The 21,852-nt window shown below is 41.0% G+C and overlaps 1 protein-coding gene across 1 annotated transcript; it reads right to left on the bottom strand.

Annotated features, from left to right (window-relative positions):
- Positions 1-8,750: 8,750 nt before the first annotated feature.
- TMEM52B (transmembrane protein 52B) lies at positions 8,751-17,849 on the bottom strand. Its single transcript, XM_025283216.2, has 5 exons — positions 17,714-17,849; positions 15,402-15,445; positions 12,978-13,016; positions 12,233-12,399; positions 8,751-10,464 (listed from the first exon to the last, which is right to left on the bottom strand). The coding sequence occupies exons 1-5, from the start codon at positions 17,765-17,767 to the stop codon at positions 10,220-10,222; spliced, it is 549 nt and encodes a 182-aa protein (XP_025139001.1). The 5' UTR covers positions 17,768-17,849; the 3' UTR covers positions 8,751-10,219.
- Positions 17,850-21,852: the final 4,003 nt, after the last annotated feature.

Raw genomic sequence — 21,852 nt, 5'->3', positions numbered from 1 at the left:
TAAAAATGATTTTAACTTTTATTTTAAAAATACCTATTCACAGTAGCAGATTACATAACACAGATACTCAGGAGATGAAATTTCATTAACCTTTATGCCTTAAGGCCTTTCTAAATGCAAATACTTTTTCACAGACTAGCCACTCTGTCAACCCTTTACAGCTTGCTACATATACTTGTAGCAGAACACTTAAAATATTATACAGAAGGTAATTTTGTTAGAAGGTCAGTCCTGGATGTTCTTTGGAAGGCATGATGCTGAAGCTGAAACTCCAGTACTTTGGCCACCTCATGCGAAGGGTTGACTCATTGGAAAAGACCCTGATGCTGGGAGGGATTGGGGGCAGGAGGAGAAGGAGGATGAGATGGCTGGATGGCATCACTGACTCGATGGACGTGAGTTTGAGTGAACTCCAGGAGTTGGTGATGGACAGGGAGGCCTGGTATGCTGCGATTCGTGGGGTTGCAAAGAGTCGGACACGACTGAGCGACTGAACTGAACTGAACTGAATTTTGTAAGGGCTTCCCTGGTAGCTCAACAGTGAACAATCTGCCTGCAATGCAGGAGACATGGGTTCCATCCCTGGGTTGGGAAGATCTCCTGGAGAAGAAAATGGCGACCCACTCCAGTATTGCATGGAACATGCCAGGGATAGAGGAGTCTTGCAGGCTGCAATCCATGGGGTCACAAAGAGTCAGGCAAGACTGAGCAACTAAACAACAACAACTTTCAAAGTCAATTGGTGGTTTTGTGGAAAACTAGACATACTCTAACAATACAATACAGCAAAATTTAGTTCACATGTGTCGTGACAGGGCTTCCCAGATGGCTCTAGCGGTAAAGAACCCACCTGCCAGTGCAGAAGATGTAAGTGACATGGGTTCAACCCCTGGGTCAGGAAGAGCCCCTGGAGGAGAGCATGGCAACCCTCTTCAGTATTCTTGCTTGGAGAATCCCATGGACAGAGGAGCCTGGTGGATTATAGTCCATGGGGTCACAAGGAGTCAGACATGACTGCAGCAACTTGGCATGGGTGCACACACATGTCATGACAAGTAATAGTTTTCTATTTATTCCAATATATTACTTCTTAGTTACTCTATTATTGTTGTTGAGTCTCTGTCAGGTCAGACTCTTTTATGACGCTATGGACAGTAACCTGCCAAGCTCCTCTGTCCATAGAATTCTTTAGGCAAGAATACTGAAGTGGGTAGCCATTCCCTTCTCCAGGTTGTATCTTCCTTTCTCCAGGATATCTTCCCCACCCAGAGATCAAACCCAGGTCTCCTGCACTACAGGCAGATTCTTTATAGTTAGAGTCATCAGGGCAGCCCAGAGGGCAGAACATTTGTTAATCTGATGAGGAGCAGTCACAAAACCACCTGAGACAAGATTAAAGGGACCAGAGAGGCTCATTAAGATTAAGAGACTGGGCTACTTAAGACCCTGCACACACCCTAATCTTGTCAGCAATCCCATCCTTTTGAAACTTTGCAGAAGAAAGAATGCAAGACTTACTTGCTTTGATCCTTATTACATACCCCTGCTTGACTTGGCCAAAAGCAAAGAGGAAGCCTCAAGGAGCCTCTTGATGAGGGTGAAAGAGGAGAGTGGAAAAGCTAGCTTAAAACTCAACATTTAAAAAACAAAGATCATGGCATCCGGTCCCATCACTTCACGGCAAATAGAAGGGGAAAAGCTAGAAACAGTGACAGGTTTTATTTTCTTGGTCTCCAAAATCACTGCAGACAGTGACTGCAGCCATGAAATTAAAAGACATTTGCTCCTTGGAAGAAAAGCTATGACAAACCTAGACAACTACCCATTCCAGTACTCTTGCCTGGAGAATTCCATGGACAGAGGAGTCTGGTATGCTACAGTCCATGGGGTCTCAAAGAGTCAGACACAACTGAGCAACTAACTTCATACTTCATTTTTGCTGTTCATCCCAGGCTTCCCTGTTCTTCACTATCTCGCAGTGTTTGCTCAAACTCATGTCCATTGAGTCGATGCTGCCATCCAACCATCTTATCCTCTGTCACCCCCATCTCTTCCTGCCCTCAATCTTTCCCAGCATCAGGGTCTTTTCCATTGAGTTGGCTCTTTGCATCAGGTGGCCAAAGTACTGGGGCTTAAGCTTAATCAGTCTTTGCAATGAATATTCAGAATTGATTTCCTTTAGGATTGACTGGTTTGATCTCCTTGCTGTCCAAGGGACTCTCAAAAGTCTTCTCCAACACCACAGTTCGAAAGCATTAATTCTTCAGCCCGAAGCCATTTTTTATGGTCCAACTCCCCAATCTGTACATGACTACTGGAAAGACCATTGCTTTGACTACATGGACCTTTACTGTACACCTGAAACTAACACCACATTGTATATCGACTATACTTCAAAAAAAAAGGAATATAAATTTATGCATAGTATTTGAAGTAAAGTAGATTTTAAAAGTCAGCTAAAATGTAGGGATTTTACATGTGTGTGGTGGAAAGGTGCTTCTCTTCACAAGCCTTGTAGAGCTATTTGACTTTGCAATCTGTCTGAAGGTATACATTTGAGTAAAAGGAATAAAAATTAAACTAAAGAACTAACAGCAAAAGGTTTTTTGGTTTGGTGTTTAAAGTCTGAGGAAATTGAGTGCAAAGCCAGCTCAGGAACCCAGTTTTCTGCCAGTCATATCACTTCTCTGTAACTTAGCCTCAAAAGCTGACCAAATGGAGCACATTGTTTGGAAAATTAAAAGGGCCCTGTAGGCATTCAGAAGGTTATGGTTACCTACTAATTGTTTGACCCCTCATGAACTTTTGTCCACTTTGAATTGGATTTGCATTTATCTACTTTGGTGTTCACTGAGTTTGAATTTACACCCCTTTTGGAGAGAGAGAGAAGAGAGGACCTAACTCCACCTGCCATAGTAATCAGATTAACGTTGGAAGGAAAATCAAGTCCTAAGTCTAGTGCAGGAGGGGTGTACCACACAAATCCTGTATAGGCAAGTTTGCTATATAAACTGGGACCAAGAAAGGTCCAGGCACTCAGAACACTGATATCATTTGCGGAACAGCACAGTAAGAACCAAAGGGTAGCATAAACACTTAGTCTGTGTTCTACCTGGAAACTGAAACACAATGAAGAGGCATTAAATTTAGTCTGCCTTGTTTCATAACTTTGCCTATAACCAAGCTCTTATGAAAGATATTGGAGTGTTGTCTTTGGCGTGGCTGAATAGCCATAGTGGTCTCCCTGAATTCTACATCTCACTTCTCCCATTCATCCTCTAGTGGCAGTAATCTTACAGGTTACATGATCTTTTTTCCCCTCTTCAAAAACTTTCAATAGCTTTTCATACAATGCAGGATAAAAACCAAACTCCTTAAACTCATATGGTAAGTATCTCCTTTGCCTCTCCTTTCTGTTTGTCCATCCCTGTTTCCTTTAGACCTTGATCATAAAGATGAGACCAGTAGACAACATTAATAACTTAGCTCATTAATAACTTAGCTCCTGATTTCTGCTTTCCTAAATATATGTAACACCTTACTGAATCTATTGATTGCTTTCTTGGAGTAGAAGTAAGAATGAAGAATTAAGTTGTTAAATAACTGACCCTCTCTCCCTAGCTTCCTCTTTAGTAAATTTGCAGGTGGATCTTTCAAGCACAAGTGGATCACACAGGCAAGAGAACACCCAACCACAGGTGGACCATGGGAGCAAGACAATGTCCTGAGGAAGAGACATCAGCAGGTTTGTATGCAATGGAAAGATGATGAAGAATCTGACCTCCTGCCTTAATGATTAACTAAGATTGTTTCTCCTTGTTCCATTTAAAAATTGTCATGACTAAGCAGGATCATCAGAGTTGGTGTCTGGACATAAGTCCACCATCTCCTCAGATTGCTGACTTTTCTTCTTCATCAAAGCTTGCCCTTCAATTTATCGGCTATTGAGCAGCAAGCGGCCAAGCCTGCACACAGTTATAATATGTAATTTGTTGTTTGTTTAGTTGTTCAGTTGTATCTGACTCTTTGCGACCCCATGGACTATAGCCCACTAGGTTCCTCTGTTCGTGGGGTTTCCCAGGCAAGTATACTGGAGTGGGTTGCCATTTCTTCCTCCAGGGGATCTTCCCAACCCAGGGATTGAACCTGCATCTTACCGCTGAACCACTGGGGAAGCCTCATACTGTGTAATACTTACTTGCCATCAAAAGATCCCAGCCTATCTTTTCAGAATCTTTCTTTTTTTGTTACTCTTGGGATTTTTAACACTCTCCATGATTCGCATTCCCATCTTTCCCATCTTTGCTCATAGACAGAAAATGGACTTATCATGCATATTTGATGTTTACATTCTATAATCTTTCAGGTTTCAACTCAGACATGACTGCTTCATGACACCCTTTCCAAGTTCTAAAGTTCTGAGCAATTCTGAGGTGGGAAATAGTGCAATTCTGGCTTAACAGAGGTGAAGGTTCCAACAGATGGGTATTGGCCAACATTATTCAGACACAGCTTGTAAATTATCTTCCACAAATGTATCTTGGACAATCCATAAATCACTGAAATTGTTTTCCCTGTCAGTCTGTTCAAGGGCGGACTTCCCATCCTGTCTTCTTTATTACCTTCCAGCCAATCTGCTCAGCGGATGAAAAGAAAACAAAACTCGGCTGTTCCCAGACTTTGCAGTTTTTCTCCCCTGCCTCTTAAATTTGTTACATAAATTTCATGTTTGATTTAGTTCCATGCTATCATATACATGTAAACTCCTAATGTGTTAACTAATCCGACCCTTTGATAGTCTTCTCAGCCAGACCTATAAGGCCAACTCAACAAGATTCGATACTATAAATCCCGACCTAGACTTGGACCAGAAACAAACCAATACAAGGTTTCTTGTGCTGTTCTATTTGCCTCTAAACCACAGAGGAAACCAGTCATCACAACCCAGTCAATCTTCTCTCAGACTCATCTTCCTGCAGAAAGGAGCTCCTGTATTATTCTTGTGTAAACTAGTCCACGTCTGGTCCATTTCTCTCAGACTGGGAGCTTCATGCTCTCAGTGTCTTCTCCTTCTGCTATGTAGATTTTTTTTTTATATATAATGAACCTTGTTTTTTAATTGTTGACTAATTTTTTTTTAATTTACTTATTTTTAACTGAAGGACAACTGCTTTACTGCATTGGTTTATGCCATACATCAACATGAATTAGCCATGGGTATACGTATGTCTCCTCCCTCTTGAATCTTACTGCCACCTCCCATCCCTTCCTACTCCTCTAGGTTGTGATAGAACCCCAGTTTGGATTTCCTGAGGCATACAGCAAATGTCCATGGGCTATCTGTTTTATATATGGTAGTGTATATGCTTCCATGCTACTCTCTCCATTCATATAGATACTGACACTTCCTTTCAGATATCCATGCCCCACTGGACATGTTTCAGTTTTGGCAAATAAAAAATGATTTTTTTAAAGTGTGGGGTTTTTTTTCCCCCACTTAGTGTAATCACCCTCAGTTCAGTTCAGTTCAGTCACTCAGTCGTGTCTGAATCTTTGCAACCCCATGGACTGCAGCACGCCAGGCTTCCCTGTAAATCACCAACTCCCGGAGCTTACTCAAACTCATGTCCATCGAGTCAGTGATGCCATCCAACCATATCATCCTCTGTCGTCCCCTTCTCCTCCTGCCCTCAATCTTTCCCAGCATCAGGGTCTTTTCAAGTGAGTCAGTCCTTCGTATCAGGTGGCCACAGTTTTGGAGTTTCAGCTTCAGTATCACTCCTTCCAATGAATATTCAAGACTGATTTCCTTTAGGATTGACTGGTTTGACTGGTAAACACCTTAGAAAACCCAAATTAAACTCTCTCTATATATATAGATTAAGCTATAGAGTTTGGATAATGAAGCTTCATAGGCAGGCTGCAGGATGTTACACATATTTACACCATTTAGACTGAGAAACGGGTGGCAGAGATTCTTCACTCCTTAAAATGACAGGAAAGACCTAGAGAACAACAATGTAAAAGTCGTATTTCCTAACTACTCTATTACTTATTGTTTTCAATCTAAGTACAGTTTAGAGTTCCCCTGAAGAGAAGAAGTGATTATTCATTTCATCACCACCATGCCACATCCAGTCCCCCATCCCTTTTCAAGCTTTCATCACTTTTAACTAGGATTTTTACAATGTATGCTCCTGTCTGGATTGAAGACCTGCTTTTTCACACTTCAGCTAAGACCTTAGACTTTATCAGTGTCTTTCTAAAACATTCAGATCAGATCAGTCGCTCAGTCGTGTCCGACCCTTTGCGACCCCATGAATCGCAGCACGCCAGGCCTCCCTGTTTTAAAACATTAAGCACATGGAATTCTCCTCCTAAAAGACTTTCAGGACTGTCTTCAAGTTCAGTGTAGGGCTTACTGAGTACCAGGCTTAGCAATGTAATGTTTTTCTTCTTCAGCTTATGCTGACCCTTCTTTTTAGAATATATAATTCATACTAAACTAATGTGCAATAAAGGGAAGAAATGAATAGAAAGTGAACAATTGAAAAATAAGCAAAAGGAACAAGGAGAAGGGAGAACTGGTTAACTTACTTAAACCTTTATATATATATATAAACATTTTAACTCGAGAGCTTCCAGAATTACATCCTCCTGCCCAGACCCTGAATACCCAGATCAGCAAATTCAACAATCTCTGGGCCATTTCCAGTGGCTTATTTTATAAACACTGCAAAGTGTAAAGGTCCAATATGGAATTTTTTTTTTTTTTTTTACAAATTGAGGATTCCCTCACTCACGAGGAAAATGATTTTTCTCATTGGCACATCTGAATCTTCCTTGCTGCTTTCTTGTATTAGACCTTATCTCAGATTAACTTGGGTTTATATTTGCCACCAGCTGCATTTCCCCCATCTTAGAAATCCCTGAATTTAATTTTCCCCTAAATGAGGTCTCCACTAGTCTTCCACATCCTCAAAGGTACACCTTCCACACATTGGCTCAGGTCACTGATCCAGAATTTAATTTTCCCTTACAAAGTTTCCCTACCCAATCCATCAGCAAGTCCTGTCCCCAGAATATCTTTTTGACTGCAGCACTGCTCAGGGATGTAGACTTTGGGGAGAGATCAGTTAGCTTCATTGAAGTCACATTTAAAGTTTGAAAGATGGGTGAAAGTGAAAGTGAATTCGCTCAGTCGTGTCCAACTCTTTGCGACCCCATGGACTGTAGGATACCAGGCTCCTCCCTCCATGGGATTCTCCAGCCAAGAGTACTGGAGTGGGTTGCCATTTCCTTCTCCAGGGGATCTTCCTGACCCAGGGATTGAACCCAGGTCTCCCGCATTCCAGGCAGACGCTTTAACCTCTGAGCCACCAGGGAGTGGTTGAAAGATGGGTATTGAAGTTTGAAAGGCAAGAATTCTGGAATAGGTTGCCATTTCTTTCTCCAGGGGATCTTCCTGATCCGGGATTGAACCAGGGTCTCCTGCATTGCAGGCAGATTCTTTACCATCTATGCCAGCAGAGAAACCCATGAGGATAGTTAAAAGGAGTGAAACAAAATTAAACCAGTGGTGAAAGTGATTGAGCTGATGAGCAGATGTCTTAGACTGAGTAAAGAAGTGAAGCCAAATAGCTGCTAATGGCTTGTGACAAAATGGGAGTGGGGACAGGGGCGGGAGACTCCATGTGGCTAAGGACAGGGCAAGGGGGGAGGCAAAGTGAGGCAGATAGATCTCTTTAGAACAAGATCCTTACAGGCAGGGTTTCTTTCAAGATCTCCTTGTGCCTGAGGACATCTTAACTTCTTTAAGGCTGTAGCATCCTGAAGGTTGAAAGGATCTAGAGTACTTTATGGAATATGTGACACTGAAGAGATTCATTTGGCAGTGCAAAACAAGGCCCCCTTGGGTGTTATTAACAATTCATGCATTTAACAATTTCCAGAGGCAGTGTCTTAAATGACTCAGAATAAAGTAGATCACCAGCAGATTATACTCACTTAGAACATTTTCCCTCCTGGCTCAGTGAGCGTTCCAAGAAAGGGTTTAATGAGGTGGTGCATTAATCAGCCACCCCTGGGTCTGTACTGCTCCCTGAAATGGAGCTAATTGACTAATAAACAAATTTTCTAGAATATTCCTTACCTCTACACAGGATATATTAAGACGGATCACATGTCTCCAGCTGTTTACCTCAACCAACAAATATTTATTGATGAAATAAAGCTACGTGAGGGATGACTTAGCAATAATACAGCAAGCTGACTGGCAAAAGGACAAATCAGAATATAATTCTCAGCAACATCATAGGAGGCAAGTGAAAATAAACTGTCAAAAGTAATAGTAACAAATGCATGTGTATAATAATTTACAAATCTTGTCATTTCTAGACAGTTTATTTGATTTTCACAACTATCATCAGTGGTGTTATTATCCTTTATTTTACAAATGAGAGACTGTTCTTGAAAGAGTTTGGTAACTTTCCTAAGGTCACTGGCAAGTAGTTTTCCCCCAAATGTACTTCATTTCCTAAATTTTCCAATAACAGGAAATTTTGGAGGTAGTGTGTTATGTGGACAGGTTAGCAATGCAACAGCAGGATGGTGCCCTGGGAAGGACTCCAAGCAGTTAGTGCTCCAAAGATTGGAGAAGTACGCATTTGCCAGGCTAGAACACTGGAGTGGGTTGCCATTTCCTCCTGCAGGGGATCTTCCTGACCCAGGGATCGAACCCACGTCTCCTGCATTGGCAGGTGGATTCTTTACCACTGAGCCACCAGGGAAGCTTTAGGTGCCAATAGGAGAATGCATTTCTACCATCACTCCACCAGGTGGCAGTGAAGGTCACCACTAGAAACAAGTGTTGTCACTATAGAGACAGGTCTTGCAAGCAGTCAAAGCAGGAAAGAGCAAAGAGGCAAAACAATGCTATTCTTTTAGAGTTACAAAAGCATACAAGTACATATGTGTGCATGCCTCCATGTGCGTTCATGTGTTTGCAGGGCAGAGGAACTAAAAAATGAATGGAACTGTTACTGCATTCTATTCAGTTTCCCGTTCTGTTAGTGGGTAGAAGAATGAAAGAAAGACCTCGATATTTGCACTTCAGTACTTTACTGTGCCCGCTTAGCCCATGCCCGCAATCCCACCCCTGGATTTTGGATGTCCAGTGAGGTATTACATGATGTCCCAAATTATCACTGTCATTTAGCATAAAATTGAATGTTCTCATGAGAGGAAGGGTGTGTGAATTCAGTGCATTAACAGCTCTGGCTGTGCCTATACGAGTGTCTTTCTCCACAAGTGAACACAACCTGTTTGCTGCTAGGGAAACTTGCAGCGTCCTCTGGGGAAAAGAACTTGATAGGTGAAGGAATCCAAGCTGCCTCTGGTGCTTTCCAGTTTAGTAGTAATCAGCATCACTACAGGTTAATTGCAAATTTTTTTACCCCTGGATAAAGAAGAGTTCTCAACAAGAGCATCCCATAGCAGAAAATAGATGCACCTGGAAATGAAGAGTTAGAATCTATCTTTCCCACAGAATGATGTTTAGATGCCATCCTAACCCTTCTAAAAGTTAGGAAAAATTTTTCCATTTGTCTGTGAATATCTACCAACCCTGAGGACACCTCCACTCCATTAATAAAACCAGATTTCGGGGGCTGGGAGGGATGTTCAAGAATTAGGGGATATATATATATATGTGTGTGTGTGTGTGTGTGTGTGTGTGTGTGTGTGTGTGTATATGGCTGATTCATGTAGTTTTATAGCAGAAGCCAACACATTATAAAGCAATTATCCTCCAATTAAAAATAAATTAAAAAGGAACTTCTAAGGTACTATGACTACTATACTTCAGCAGATGAGACATTAAATTACAGAGAATTTAAATTACTTATAAATGTAATGTTTTCCTAATAAATCACTTATAAATGTAATGTGAATCACTTGTAAATTATTTTAGTGTGCTAATTTTAAATTGTGTTGCAAGCAGGAACCAAAGAAGGAATGTTTGACATATTACAAGAGAAAATATGTGTAATATAGTAACTGTTACTATTAGCAACTAGTGGCCATGTCTGTTTATAATTACATTTCTCTTGCTGGGTCTATAGGCTTATCTCAAATTTAACACAAACAAAAGTTTTAGTAATTTGATTTGTTACAGCTAAATAAAATACAACGGTAAAAAAAAAAAAAAAAAAGGTCCCCATCAATCAGAAGAGTGTTGTACTCCGGGAGACTCTTTCTCCATCGGGGGCAGCTGCTTTTCTTCTGGCACTGATGGTAGATCAGGTGCTTTCTGCCCACACCTTGAAACAGTGAAACGAGTCATGCGAAGTGCTTCCTCATACCCTGGGAGGGTGTCCAGGGAGGAGGGCAGCTGGCCCAGGGAGCTGGGGGAGTGAGCCACAGCCAGGATCCTTCGAGCCGCAGGGCCGAACACTGACTGCAGGGCTAGGCAGGAAAGAACCAGAGTTCAAGTACATGTGGCATCTTCAGAAACCAGAGACTTACAGTACATGCAGTTCCCCTTTATTTATGTTATCTTATGAAAAGGGTGTCTAGCCTCTGTCCCTTTTCTTTATTTACTCATGGCTGCACTGGGTCTTAGCTGTTGGCCACAGGTTTTCTCCAGTTGTGGTGAAGAGGGGCTACTCTCTAGTTGGTGCGTGGGTTTCTCATTGCGGTGGATTCTCTTATTTCAGAACACAGGTTCAGTAGCTGAGGCAGACGGGATAAGTTGTCCCACAGCATGTAGGATCCTCCTGGACCAGGAAATGAACCCGTACCTCCTGCATTGGCAGGCAGAGTCTTTACCACTGAGTCCCCAGGGAAACCCAATCCCCCTTCATTTTCAACAAGTGTCAAAACTCATTGTCACTCTTGGCAACAGATGTTATAAAAGTCCTGTGAAGCTTGTGTAGAAACCAACTTCCCTCTTTGCTTTCTCAAATAATGTAAAATGTGTCCCCACATCTCATAACCCCTTTCTTTCCCCTTTACGAATTTAAAACCCTTTATGTCAACCCACTGAAGTTGCAGATCCCTTAGAAGTAATTGTTTCTGCCTATTTATGTTTCCCCGTAGACTGACAGCAAGGAAAGAAGCAGGAAAAGGCAAACAATATGCTATAGCGCTCTCTTTTTTCAAAATAAATATCACAGCATATTGCCACCTGCTGTTCTGCCCGGTAGGTCACTCTCCAATTTTAGGAAAGAATATAATCCAAAGAAGAGAACAGAGGGAAATAAAGGAAAGTGTCTTATAACTATCAGGTGTTGGGCCTAATATTTAACAGAGTAAGACCTGGTGAATAAAGAATTGAAAGTATTCCATGACTAATTTTTCTAAAGATGAAAAATATAGTAAAGAGAAAATATAAGTTTGGCTTTCACAAAATCTAAGATTTTTCAAAAAAGGGATATGTGCAGTGCTTAAAATAGTTTTATCAAAGTAATTATTTATCGACTTGTAAATTTTTCCTATAAGACATTTCCAATATCGTCTCTAACATTTCATTTCTTCCTTCATTCCATCATCAGACCATAAGTACAGCATCCATGAGAGGCAAGGTCACCACACCATCAGGCGTCTGGAAATTAAAGCTGCCCCAAGATTTAGAATCTTTAATACTATTCCCTCTTGGTACAGTGGGCTTCCCTGGTGGCTCAGCTGGTAAAGAATCCACCTGCAATGCGGGAGACCTGGGCTTGATCCCTGGGTTGGGAAGATCCCCTGGAGAAGGGAAAGACTACCCACGCCAGTATTCTTGCCTGGAGAATTCCATGGACTGTATAGTCCATGGGATCGCAAAGAGTCAGATACAACTGAGTGACTTTTTATTTCTTGGTACAATGGATAAGAATCAACCTGACAATGCAGGGAACAAGGGTTCCATTCCTGGTCCCCGAAGATTTCACATGTCATGAAGCAACTAAACCCCTGTATCACAGCTGCCGAACCCTGCTTGCTCTAGAGCCCATGCTCCCCAACCAGAGAAGCCATCACCATGCGAAGCCCTCATACCGAAACCAGAAAGTAGCCCCTTCCCCGGGGCAACTAGAGAAAGCCCGGATGCAGCAACGAAGACCCAATGCAAGCAAAAATAATACGTGAATAAATAAATAAATCTAATACTGTTTGATCAATGTTTTTAAACCTTCGCACCAGGTGTTCTTTTAAACCTGGCTTCACTTCCCGTGTTACACGTCCGAATACTCACAAGTGACCGTGCTCTGGAGAGTGCTGTCATGGTCAAAAGCGATGACCGTGACTTCATAGGGTGGCCGGCCCTCCTCTCCCCCATTTTGCTGGCGACCCAGACAGCAGCGGAAGCACACAGAAGTCAGGCCGCACAGGAGAAGCAGTGCCCCGATGACCACCAGCAACCTGCAAGGACCCCACGGAGTACTGAGAGCTCTGTGCTCCTTGTTTTGTTTTTTTAAACCAATTTGCATAATCAGCCTTCAATGTCTGCATTTTAATTCTTGCTTGAATATTTTTTAGAATGCTTTTAAGATTTCAGTTCCCAGGCTTTCCTGTCATATATATACTTCCTTATTTTGCCAGCAAGACTGAGTCAGTTCACTTGAACAATTCATGAGATTTTTATGAGAGATTTAAATGCGTTTTGGAGGGGCAGATTTTTACTGAAGTAGTCTCCTTTCTGTGGCTATTTCTAGAGTTGACCCTGAGAAAATACACAACATCTGTTGATGTTCAATACCAGGAGATGGTATTGAAATAGGAAATCCTGCTATATTGTCACATAGGTTAGTGATGAGGAAAAGAGGCTTTACTCCGTGAGATGTTAGGTAACTAGGCTCAATATCTCAGATTTTTTCCCCTCTGTTGTCAATATATTTTAAAAGGAAAAAAAAAAAAAAAAAAAAAAAACCTTAAAAAATAATACCCCTGAGAAAAGCTTCCTTTTAAATGTCTTTTTGGGTAACATAGCTGAAACTTACCATATATACCAGAGATGTACCCAGTCTGTGGTCAGGCAGCTATGGAGAAAGAATAATAATTTTATTTTGCAATAAAAATATAATCAATGCCTGTTATACTTTCAGAATCAGAAATATGAGTTACAAAAATGTATGATACCTTTATAATAAAAGCATTACAGGTTATGTTAACTTCAATGTAACCAGCTAAATCTACCATGAAATGAGATGCCTTTAGTAGTGGTTTATTCATGCGTGCATGCTGTTGCTTCAGTTGTGTCTGACTTTTTTGCAACCCTATGGACTGTAACCCGCCAGGCTCCCCTGTCCATGGGATTCTCCAAGTAAGAACACTGAAGTGGGTTGCCATGCCCTCCCCCAGGGGATCTTCCTGACCCAGGGATCGAACCTGAGTCTCTTACATCTCCTGCATTAGCAGGCAGGTTCTTGACCACTAGTGCCACCTGGGAAGCCCAGAAGCGGTTTATACCATCATGTAAATCACTATAAGACAGACTAAACTAGTTATTATTAAAGTAATGTTAATAGAACATGTAACCACAATCATTGTAGACACTTTTGATGACGATTATCAAGAAAGAACTTGCAGAGTAAGCTTACAAAGAGTAAAAATGAATGTGACAGTTAAGGTTTGTATATATTTGAAGTCAATAGCTTAAACATAAAGAATATTTCAATTATAAGCATGAACATTTATAATTTGTTTTACAAGCTGTTGCAAAAAGGGCGACCATATAGGTAAACAATAGAGTCCTACTATATAGCACAGGGAACTATATTCAATGGCCTGTAATAATCTATAATGGAAAAGAATATGAAAAAGAATATATATATATATATAACTTAATCCTTTTGCTGAACCCTAGAAACTAACACAATATTACAAATCAACTATATTTTGATAAAAAATAAAAAGCAGAAACAAGGGGAAAAAAGAAAAAGGGGGGGGTCACAATAAAACCATAAAAATGCCCACTATAAAAAGGGCTTTAAATTTTCACATCCAAGATCAAAACTGATAAGCATATCCACTGAGGCCAAACAAGAAGGGGGGGAAAAATGTAAAAACCAACTCCATCATGATGAAAGCTAATTAAATACTCTGAATGAACTAGGGCAATTATCAGTTTTCTCTACAGGATGAAGAAAATATGGATTGCATGGGACAAGAAGTGAAATAAGTTTGTAAGTAGGAAGAGAAGGGGAAGGAAAACATTTGTTACTGAAGATAATTATTAATGCATTTAATAATCCTTTCTGATATAGTGATCTGTTGAAATCTATTGAAATCTACTTCTCTATCCTCTCTGCACAGTTGTAGACCATACAGTTTGTTTCATCAATGAACAGTGTCTCTAAGTGTCCTCATATTTCTCATTCGTTCAAAGCCTCTTCCAGTTCTACAGCGTTATGATTCTGATTCTATTAAAAGTAACACTCCTACAGTGGTAGGCGTGTAAAACCTCAAAGAGCATGTGACAAGTAATGAAGGCCATTGCCATTCCCCCTGGGTTTAACAGACTTGGCTGTTGGGAAACTCTTTCCGTGGCTAAATATGTATTTTTCTTCAGCCTAAGTAAGTCTTTTATTCAAACTGTCCCTGCTTCCTTAAAACAGTTTACCTCCAAGAGGAGTGAATCTCTTCCCTTTTTCATCTTGGTGTCCTGTGTCTACATGAGACCTAATTGTGACAGATTTAGATGGAGGGTTAATCACCTCAAAGTGAGAGCTAAGTGCCACCTGCAATCAATATTGTTGTTACCGTGGTTGTTGTGTAGTCTCTAAGTTTTGTCCGACTCAGTAGACACCGCATGGACTGTAGCCCACCAGGCTCCTCTGTCCATGGGATTTCCCAGGCAAGAATACTAGAGTGAGCTGCCATTTCTTTCTCCAGGGGATTTTCCTGCTCAGGGATCAAACTTGCACGCCTCTTGCATCTTCTGTGTTGGCAGGCAGATTCTTTACCACTGAGCCAGCAGGAAAGTCCAATAAATATTAACGTGCCCTAAAAAATAGGAAATGCTCTGCATATCTGAAATGGTGGTTCTACTCGAGCAACCACCCAAGTTTATCTGTCTGAGTCTAGTGAATTCTGTCTGCCCCAGTGAGTCACTGAGAAGCATGGGAAAGAAAATCTTTCACAAATCTCCGTGACTGTATAAACTGAGATTACTTCCTATCAAAAAAGTTTTGATAGGAAGATTGGCTTTGGAAAAAAATGCTGTCAGCAGTATTATTTTGAGTGTTTAGGATGACTGGAATGCCTGCTTGTTTTTGGAGAACCATCTGTGAGATCAGTGGGTGGAGGCCCATTTAAGTAGAAATAGGGAAATCACAGCTATCTGATGACATTTGACCCTGTTTGGGGTGTTGATGTTTTTGTCTGTCTCGCCTTCCTTCCACTGAGCATTCTCAGATACTTACTGTTCAGGACTGACACAGTTCTCCTCACATCTTGCCCGAGGAAGCTGTAGGAAGGGAAATAATCTCAGACAGGGAAATGGTCTCATTTGCTCTGCTCAGCAGCCTATGTGTCACCCTCATGACTGTGCCGTCAGGTTAGCGGGTGAGAGCGAAGCAAATGCAAGGACAAGGTCATAGGGTCAATCATGGTTAGGACTGTTTTCATCCCTCCTATGCCTGATCTTTATTAAATTCAAAGTGGGAAAGCCTGCAAGAGCAAATGTCTACTCTGATTTGGTTCTTCTTTTTTTCCGTGGTGGGGAGGGAGCATCCCTGACTTTGTGAATGAGATGCAGTGTTTATACCAATTTGTTCATCTTAGAAACTTTCTCATCTGTCCCCCAGACAGATCCTTCAAATTCTCTCTCATTTACAAGTTGAATTCAACCCCAGTGTTCTTTTTTTATTTCCTCTGTACATCAATAACTCACTGGCAATACTTCAATCTAAAATTAAAAGTTAAAAAAAAAAGCAACTCAGTGCCTTAGTGGTGGTGATTCTGTATTTAATTCTGTGTAGTACTATTTACTATCTGAGTAAAACATTTTGAAAACATGACTTAAGATTAAGCTAGATATGTCATTCGGCTTGTTCAGAGGGCAAATATTAAAACAAAAGCAAAAACTCACCATACAAGAGAAGAAGGGGGGAAGGGAGTGGAAGAACTATTTATTGAATAGCTACTCTCTGCCAGCCAGATTGCTAAGAATTTTTAAGATCTCATAACATTTCAGCACAGTAACCATGCCAGTGGGTACTTTACTTTGAAATGTTAAGGGTCTAAGGCATAGAAATTTAAGTAACATGACAACTGCACATACCTATAGATTTGGCCAGAATTCCAAACCAAATTCTATCATGTGTTCATGTTGAATGAATTACTGGAACCAGAGACAGATCTGCTCTAATTCCTTGACATTGCTGTCAGGTCCCTTCTACTCCCAGGAAAGAAATCTTCCACCGCCTCTTCTAGGTATGTTTCAGTTGACTTTCTCCTTCTAAGGCTCTCTAGGTAAATTTTTGTTCTAAAAACTGTTTCACTCTTCCAGTAACTTGGATGCTTTGATATTACAGGAAATCAACAATAAATGCCAGAAAATTTCTCTAAGGAGATGGAAATTTGTACTTATTGAGAATTAGGAGCAGGAGGACACTCAGACTCATGACTTCAGGTGAAAAGGACTTGTAAAAGGACTCACAGCTGACTTCTGCAAAAAACACTTGAGAAACTCCTGGTTTCACTAAAGATGACAAAGTATGGGTTTCCTCTACCCTTCCACAGGACTTCGTTTTGCTTTCTTTACTAAAGGAAAATAAAAAAGCCTAAAGTGGTTAGTAGATAAAACATCACTTTTCAAGCCTGTTACAAAAAGAGAAGAAATGAGAAAAGAAATTTGGAAGGGAAGGACAGGAAGAGAAGAGGAAGCAAAAAGAAAATACAAGGAAAAGATATGGGTTCAGGCCCTCAATTAACTGGTATATAGGAAGCAAATAGACAGCAACCTTCCTGTTAGGAGCTGTACAGAAATTGGAAACCAACCCATTTCATCATTTGCTTTTCTTCTTAGTAGATTTCATAACTGAATAAACTTCTCTCTGACAATGGTCTGGAATCCCTCAGTCCAATGACCCTTTCTCAGTTGAGTTACTTAGAATCTCCTGCTTCTCAATGGAGAGAAATAAAAGGTCCAAATTACCTTTAAAGAGTTTTCTCTCTCTTAACTTATCTCTGACTGGGAGGCACCTAAACTGCTAGAGTGGTATTAAGGCTGATGTGGGACATACCATTTAGGAGAATTATGTTCTTGGTTTTAATAATTTACTTGAGAATCTTTTTTCTTTTTTTGGCCACATGAGTGGCTTACTTGTTGGACCTTAATTCCCCCACTAGGGATTGAACCTGTGCCCCCTGCAGTGGAAGCATGGTGTCCTAACCACCGGACCACCAGGGAAATCTCAATAATTTACTTGAGATTTTGAGGGCTAGGTGATAAGACACTAAAAGAGAGAAATATACATAACAGACACTTCTAAATTGCCTCCACTATCCTACTTGTATATATGTCCTTCTTTTCATTGATGTCATTCGTCACAGGTCACTATGTAACCCTATAATACTAAGGGAACATTCTAGTTAATTCTTTTTCCCTCCCACCCCTTTGGTTTGAAAGTATATGTCTTTCCCCCTCATTCATTTTTCAGCCAGGTTCTTTTGAAAGTTGGCTTATCTGAGAAACAAACAAAAGTCTCCTTCCTGCATTTTCACGACTCACCTGGATGAAATACACCAGGGCAGAGGCCATCAGAGCTGAGGACTGCAGTCCCATCTGGCTGGACTCTTACTTCTCCAGATCAGGCACTGGGCATCCGTTGTCTCCCTTCTGTGCTCCGGGCCATGTCTGACTTCTTGACCTACAGGACTTAAGGAGAGAAACTTCTCTCAGCAATACGCTGGGTTTTCCTCCTCTGTCTCTTTCTCTCCTCTCACTCTCTGTAGTTGTTATTTTCTGTAATTTTTCTCTCCCCTTTCATCCTAGCTTCTTTCTCTACTTCTGCCCCTGGGTTCAAGGTCTCTACATTTGCTTCCCTGCCCCTCCTTTTCTTGCATTCTACTTTTAGTCCTTTCTAGATGCCTTGAAGTTTTTTCCACACTGCCTCCAAAAGGACAACTCTCAGGAAGGACACCTAAGTCCTATGAATTAGGTATTTTTCTAGGCAGTGGTAAGAAACTGGACTTGAAGGGCGATCAAAGGGAGACCAAATAAAGTCTCTTTCCCATCAGAAAAGGAGTAATATTCTTGGCCCTTCACCCAAGCACTCCAGGATGACTGTTGCTGGTTGAAAGTCACCCTGCCAACCTCCATTCACACCGGTTCTCCATGTGATTAGCCCTCCTCTCTTGCTTTTGGAAACCACCCCCCTTTACTATGTTGATAATCAACTCTCCTGGTTCTGGGTCATTTATTCCTAGACACTGGAGTAGGGCTGAGAGGTTGCCAAATGAACTGGAAAGCTATAGCATCTTTGGAAAAGCAAGTTTGGAAATTAGAATTTCTGGATGCTGTCCTTGAAGTTGCCCTCCACACTGACCTCAATTCTTATTGAAATAGTGAAAAATCAAACAGACATTTCTAAAACAAGACTCAAGATCTATATGTCTCTCTCTTTCTCATACAATCTAAAGTCAGAGCCAAAATAAGTACCCATGGAAAGGACATAGAATATTTATAGAAATACACCTCTCTAGGGACAAATGAATGCTGTATAAATGATGTGTGGTTAAGCCAGTAATCTTTTAATACAAAATATTAAGAATTTTTTTTAAAGAAATTATTTCATAGGAAAATTGGGCATTTGTTTACAGGGATCTATGTCATAAAAATTGAGAGAAAAAAAAAAAAAAAAGCAACTTTTGTATCCTTCCTAACTCTGAAAATCTGATTTCACTGAGTTCTTGAAGGAAGACCATTGGGGGCAGTTGGTTCTAAAAGCCCTCACACAGCAAAACAATGTGATACGAGAATGGAGAATATAAACTCAATTTTTTTTTATTAGCCAAGGAATTCAAACAGTGAGAGAAAAAGTTGGTACAATACTAATGATCCAAAATCATTCATTTTCAGAAATAAATGAGCACTACGTCATTTTTTAAAAATATAACAGTATGTTCCAAATTTCAGCAGAAGAGGGGCCAGGTAGGAGGCATTTTACAGGACAAAGGTGGCAGAATCTTGGCCCTTCACTGAATTATCATATAATTTCTCAGTCCTCAATTTTCCGATTCATGAACTAGGAATGGAATGCCCATGAGACCTGCCCTAGATGTTGTTTCATAGAGAAAATACAATCAGAGACATGAAGGCATTTTGATTAGAGTATTTCTATTCAGAGTGTGATGTAGCATCATTAAACTTGCTCTTCTCTTACTCATGTCAAAGAGACAGTGGGGCATCATGGCTAAGACTCCAGCTACATTGTCTGTGGGGTGAAATACTTACTTGGTCACTTATTAGCTGTGGGATCTTGAGCAAGATATTACATCTCTCTGTTGGCTCAGTTTCATCCTATATAAAATGGATAATAGTAATAATAATAATAATTGCTGTTATTGTTCATTGTTTAGTTACTAAGTCGTGTCTAACTCTTTGTGACCCCATGAACTGCAGCACACTAGGCTTCCCTACCCTTCACTGTCTCTCAGAGTTTGCTCAAACTCATGTCCATTGAGTTGGTGATGCCATCCAACCATCTCATCCTCTGCTGCCCTCTTCTCCTCCTGCCCTCAATCTTTCTCAGCATCAGGATCTTTGCCAATGAGTCAGCTCTTTGCATCAGGTGGCCAAAGTATTGGAGCCTCAGCTTCAGCATCAGTCCTTCCAGTGAATATGCAGGGTTGATTTCCTTTTGTATTGACTGGTTTGATCTCCTTGAAGTCCAAGGGACTCTCAAGAGTCTTCTCCAGAACCATAATTCAAAAGCATCAGGTTACTTCATACACTTATGGCAGCTCAGATGGTAAAGAATCTGCCTGCAATGCAGGAGACATGGATTCAATCTCTGGGTTGGGAAGATCCCCTGGGGAAGGGAATGGCTACCCACTCCAGTATTCTTGCATGAGGAATCCCATGGACAGAGGAACCTGGTGGGCTACAGTCCATGGGTTTGCAAAGAGTTGGACATGACTGAGTGACTAACACTAACTTTTATACACTTAGATTAAATATGTTAACGTGTATGAAATGCATATACCGTGAATGTAGTGAAAATCGCTCAGCCATGTCTGACTCTTTGCGACCCCATGGACTGTATTCCGCCAGGCTACATATACAACCCTGATATGAAAAAAATATTTTGTGAGTGTTAGCCAGGATTATTTTGATTTCCACTCAGTTTCAGCAATGACTTTTACCCTCAATAGACTGCAAAACATGTCCTCCTGCTTCATGTATTGTCACCATGGCCTTGTTTTAGCTTTCTTGGGATTCCTGTTCTTGAATATTTCCCCTTGCTACCCTGGCCCTCTTCTATCCCAATCATGCCAGCCGTCACCTGCATGAACAGGTTTTCCTATTAACACGACATTTTTCACCCCCATTGCACTTTCCTGCCTTGTGATTGCCATCATCTCTTTGCCCTCCAGCTTCCTAACAAGTTAGAACAAATGGAATTCTGTTAATGACCTTCTTGTTATTTTTCTTAGAATTACTGCTGCCACTTCCCCTCCCCCACCCCTCCCTCCACCACTGGGTTAGTGAAGAGAACTTCTTGTTTGTTCAAATGGAAGTGATTATGCCTTGTGGCAGTTTTAACTCTAAACTCAGTCTCCATCAAAGCATCCATGTAGGGACTGATGAGAGAGGAAAGAGAATGCAAGTGAGAAGACTGAAGACAATCTGCATTGGAAGGGCAGGTGGCTGAGCCAGAAGGGAATGATCTCATTACAACCCTACACAAGTTTGCGGTTCCATTATGCTCGTGAATCATTAGCTTGTACCCAGGTTGTTAAAGACGTGGTGTGGAACCAATGGAGGGGACTGTACACAGGTCTTTTCATCTATGCTTCAGGGAATTGTTAAACAATACCTGTAATAAGTGGGGCTAAGGAATTTTTTATGTCTGGTTCCTTTGATTATTCTCCTTTGGACCTTGCCTAGGTCAAGTCAGTGTTGCTGTTGCTGTTGTTTAGTCGCTAAGTTGCAACCCCATGGGCTGTAGCCTGCCAGATTCTTCTGTCCATGTGATTTCTCAGGCAAGAATACTTGAGCGGGTTGCCCTTTCCTGCTCCAAGGGATCTTCCCCACACAGGGATTGAACCCTCATCTCCTTCATTGGCAGGTGGATTCTTTACTGCTGAACCACTAGGGAAGCATTCAGCAAAACAGAGACTAGGACTATTACTACTCTGAGGCATCTAGGGTGAGCTATGAAGTGTTCAACAGTGGATCTTCAAAAATAGATACTATAACAGGAAAAACCAGTTCTATCTTACAACTACTGGAAGCTCCACCAGGAAGACAAAATATAGCTTATCTATTTTACAAACCAATATTGCAGTTTAAGTATTGAGTGGCAACTTGAGAGGCACTGAAAGTCAGTGATAGGACTAGACTCAAGGAAGTTTAACAAAATAGGAGGATTAAGACTATCATAGAATTACTGGTTTTATATGCCATGTAACACATTACTACAAATTATGTAAGTAGTGATATAAAATGATATACATTTATTATTTCACAATACCTGTGGCTCAGAAATGTGGGCACAGTTTAGTTAGAGCCTCTCCTTAGGGTCTCATGAGGCTGTGCTCACGGTACTTGCTGGCTTGCATTCTCACTGAAAGGCTTAACTGGGAAAGGATTCATTTCTAAGCTCCCCTAGGCAGAATTCATGCACATTTGTTTCTTGAGATAGG

The sequence above is a fragment of the Bubalus bubalis genome, chromosome 4, assembly GCF_019923935.1.
Source record: "Bubalus bubalis isolate 160015118507 breed Murrah chromosome 4, NDDB_SH_1, whole genome shotgun sequence".
In the NCBI taxonomy this organism is placed as follows: Eukaryota; Metazoa; Chordata; class Mammalia; order Artiodactyla; family Bovidae; genus Bubalus; species Bubalus bubalis.
The sequence above is the reverse complement of the archived record's forward strand: the minus strand, read 5'-3'. Positions and strand labels throughout refer to the sequence as shown.

Coding starts and splice junctions, on each gene's coding strand:
- TMEM52B (XM_025283216.2), bottom strand. CDS start 17,767: ATGGGACTGCAGTCCTCAGCTCTGATGGCCTCTGCCCTGGTGTATTTC. Junction 13,017..15,401: donor AACTGTGTCAGTCCTGAACA/GTAAGTATCTGA, acceptor CTTTCTCCATAG/CTGCCTGACCACAGACTGGG. Junction 10,465..12,232: donor TCTCCAGAGCACGGTCACTT/GTGAGTATTCGG, acceptor TTTCCTGCCTAG/CCCTGCAGTCAGTGTTCGGC.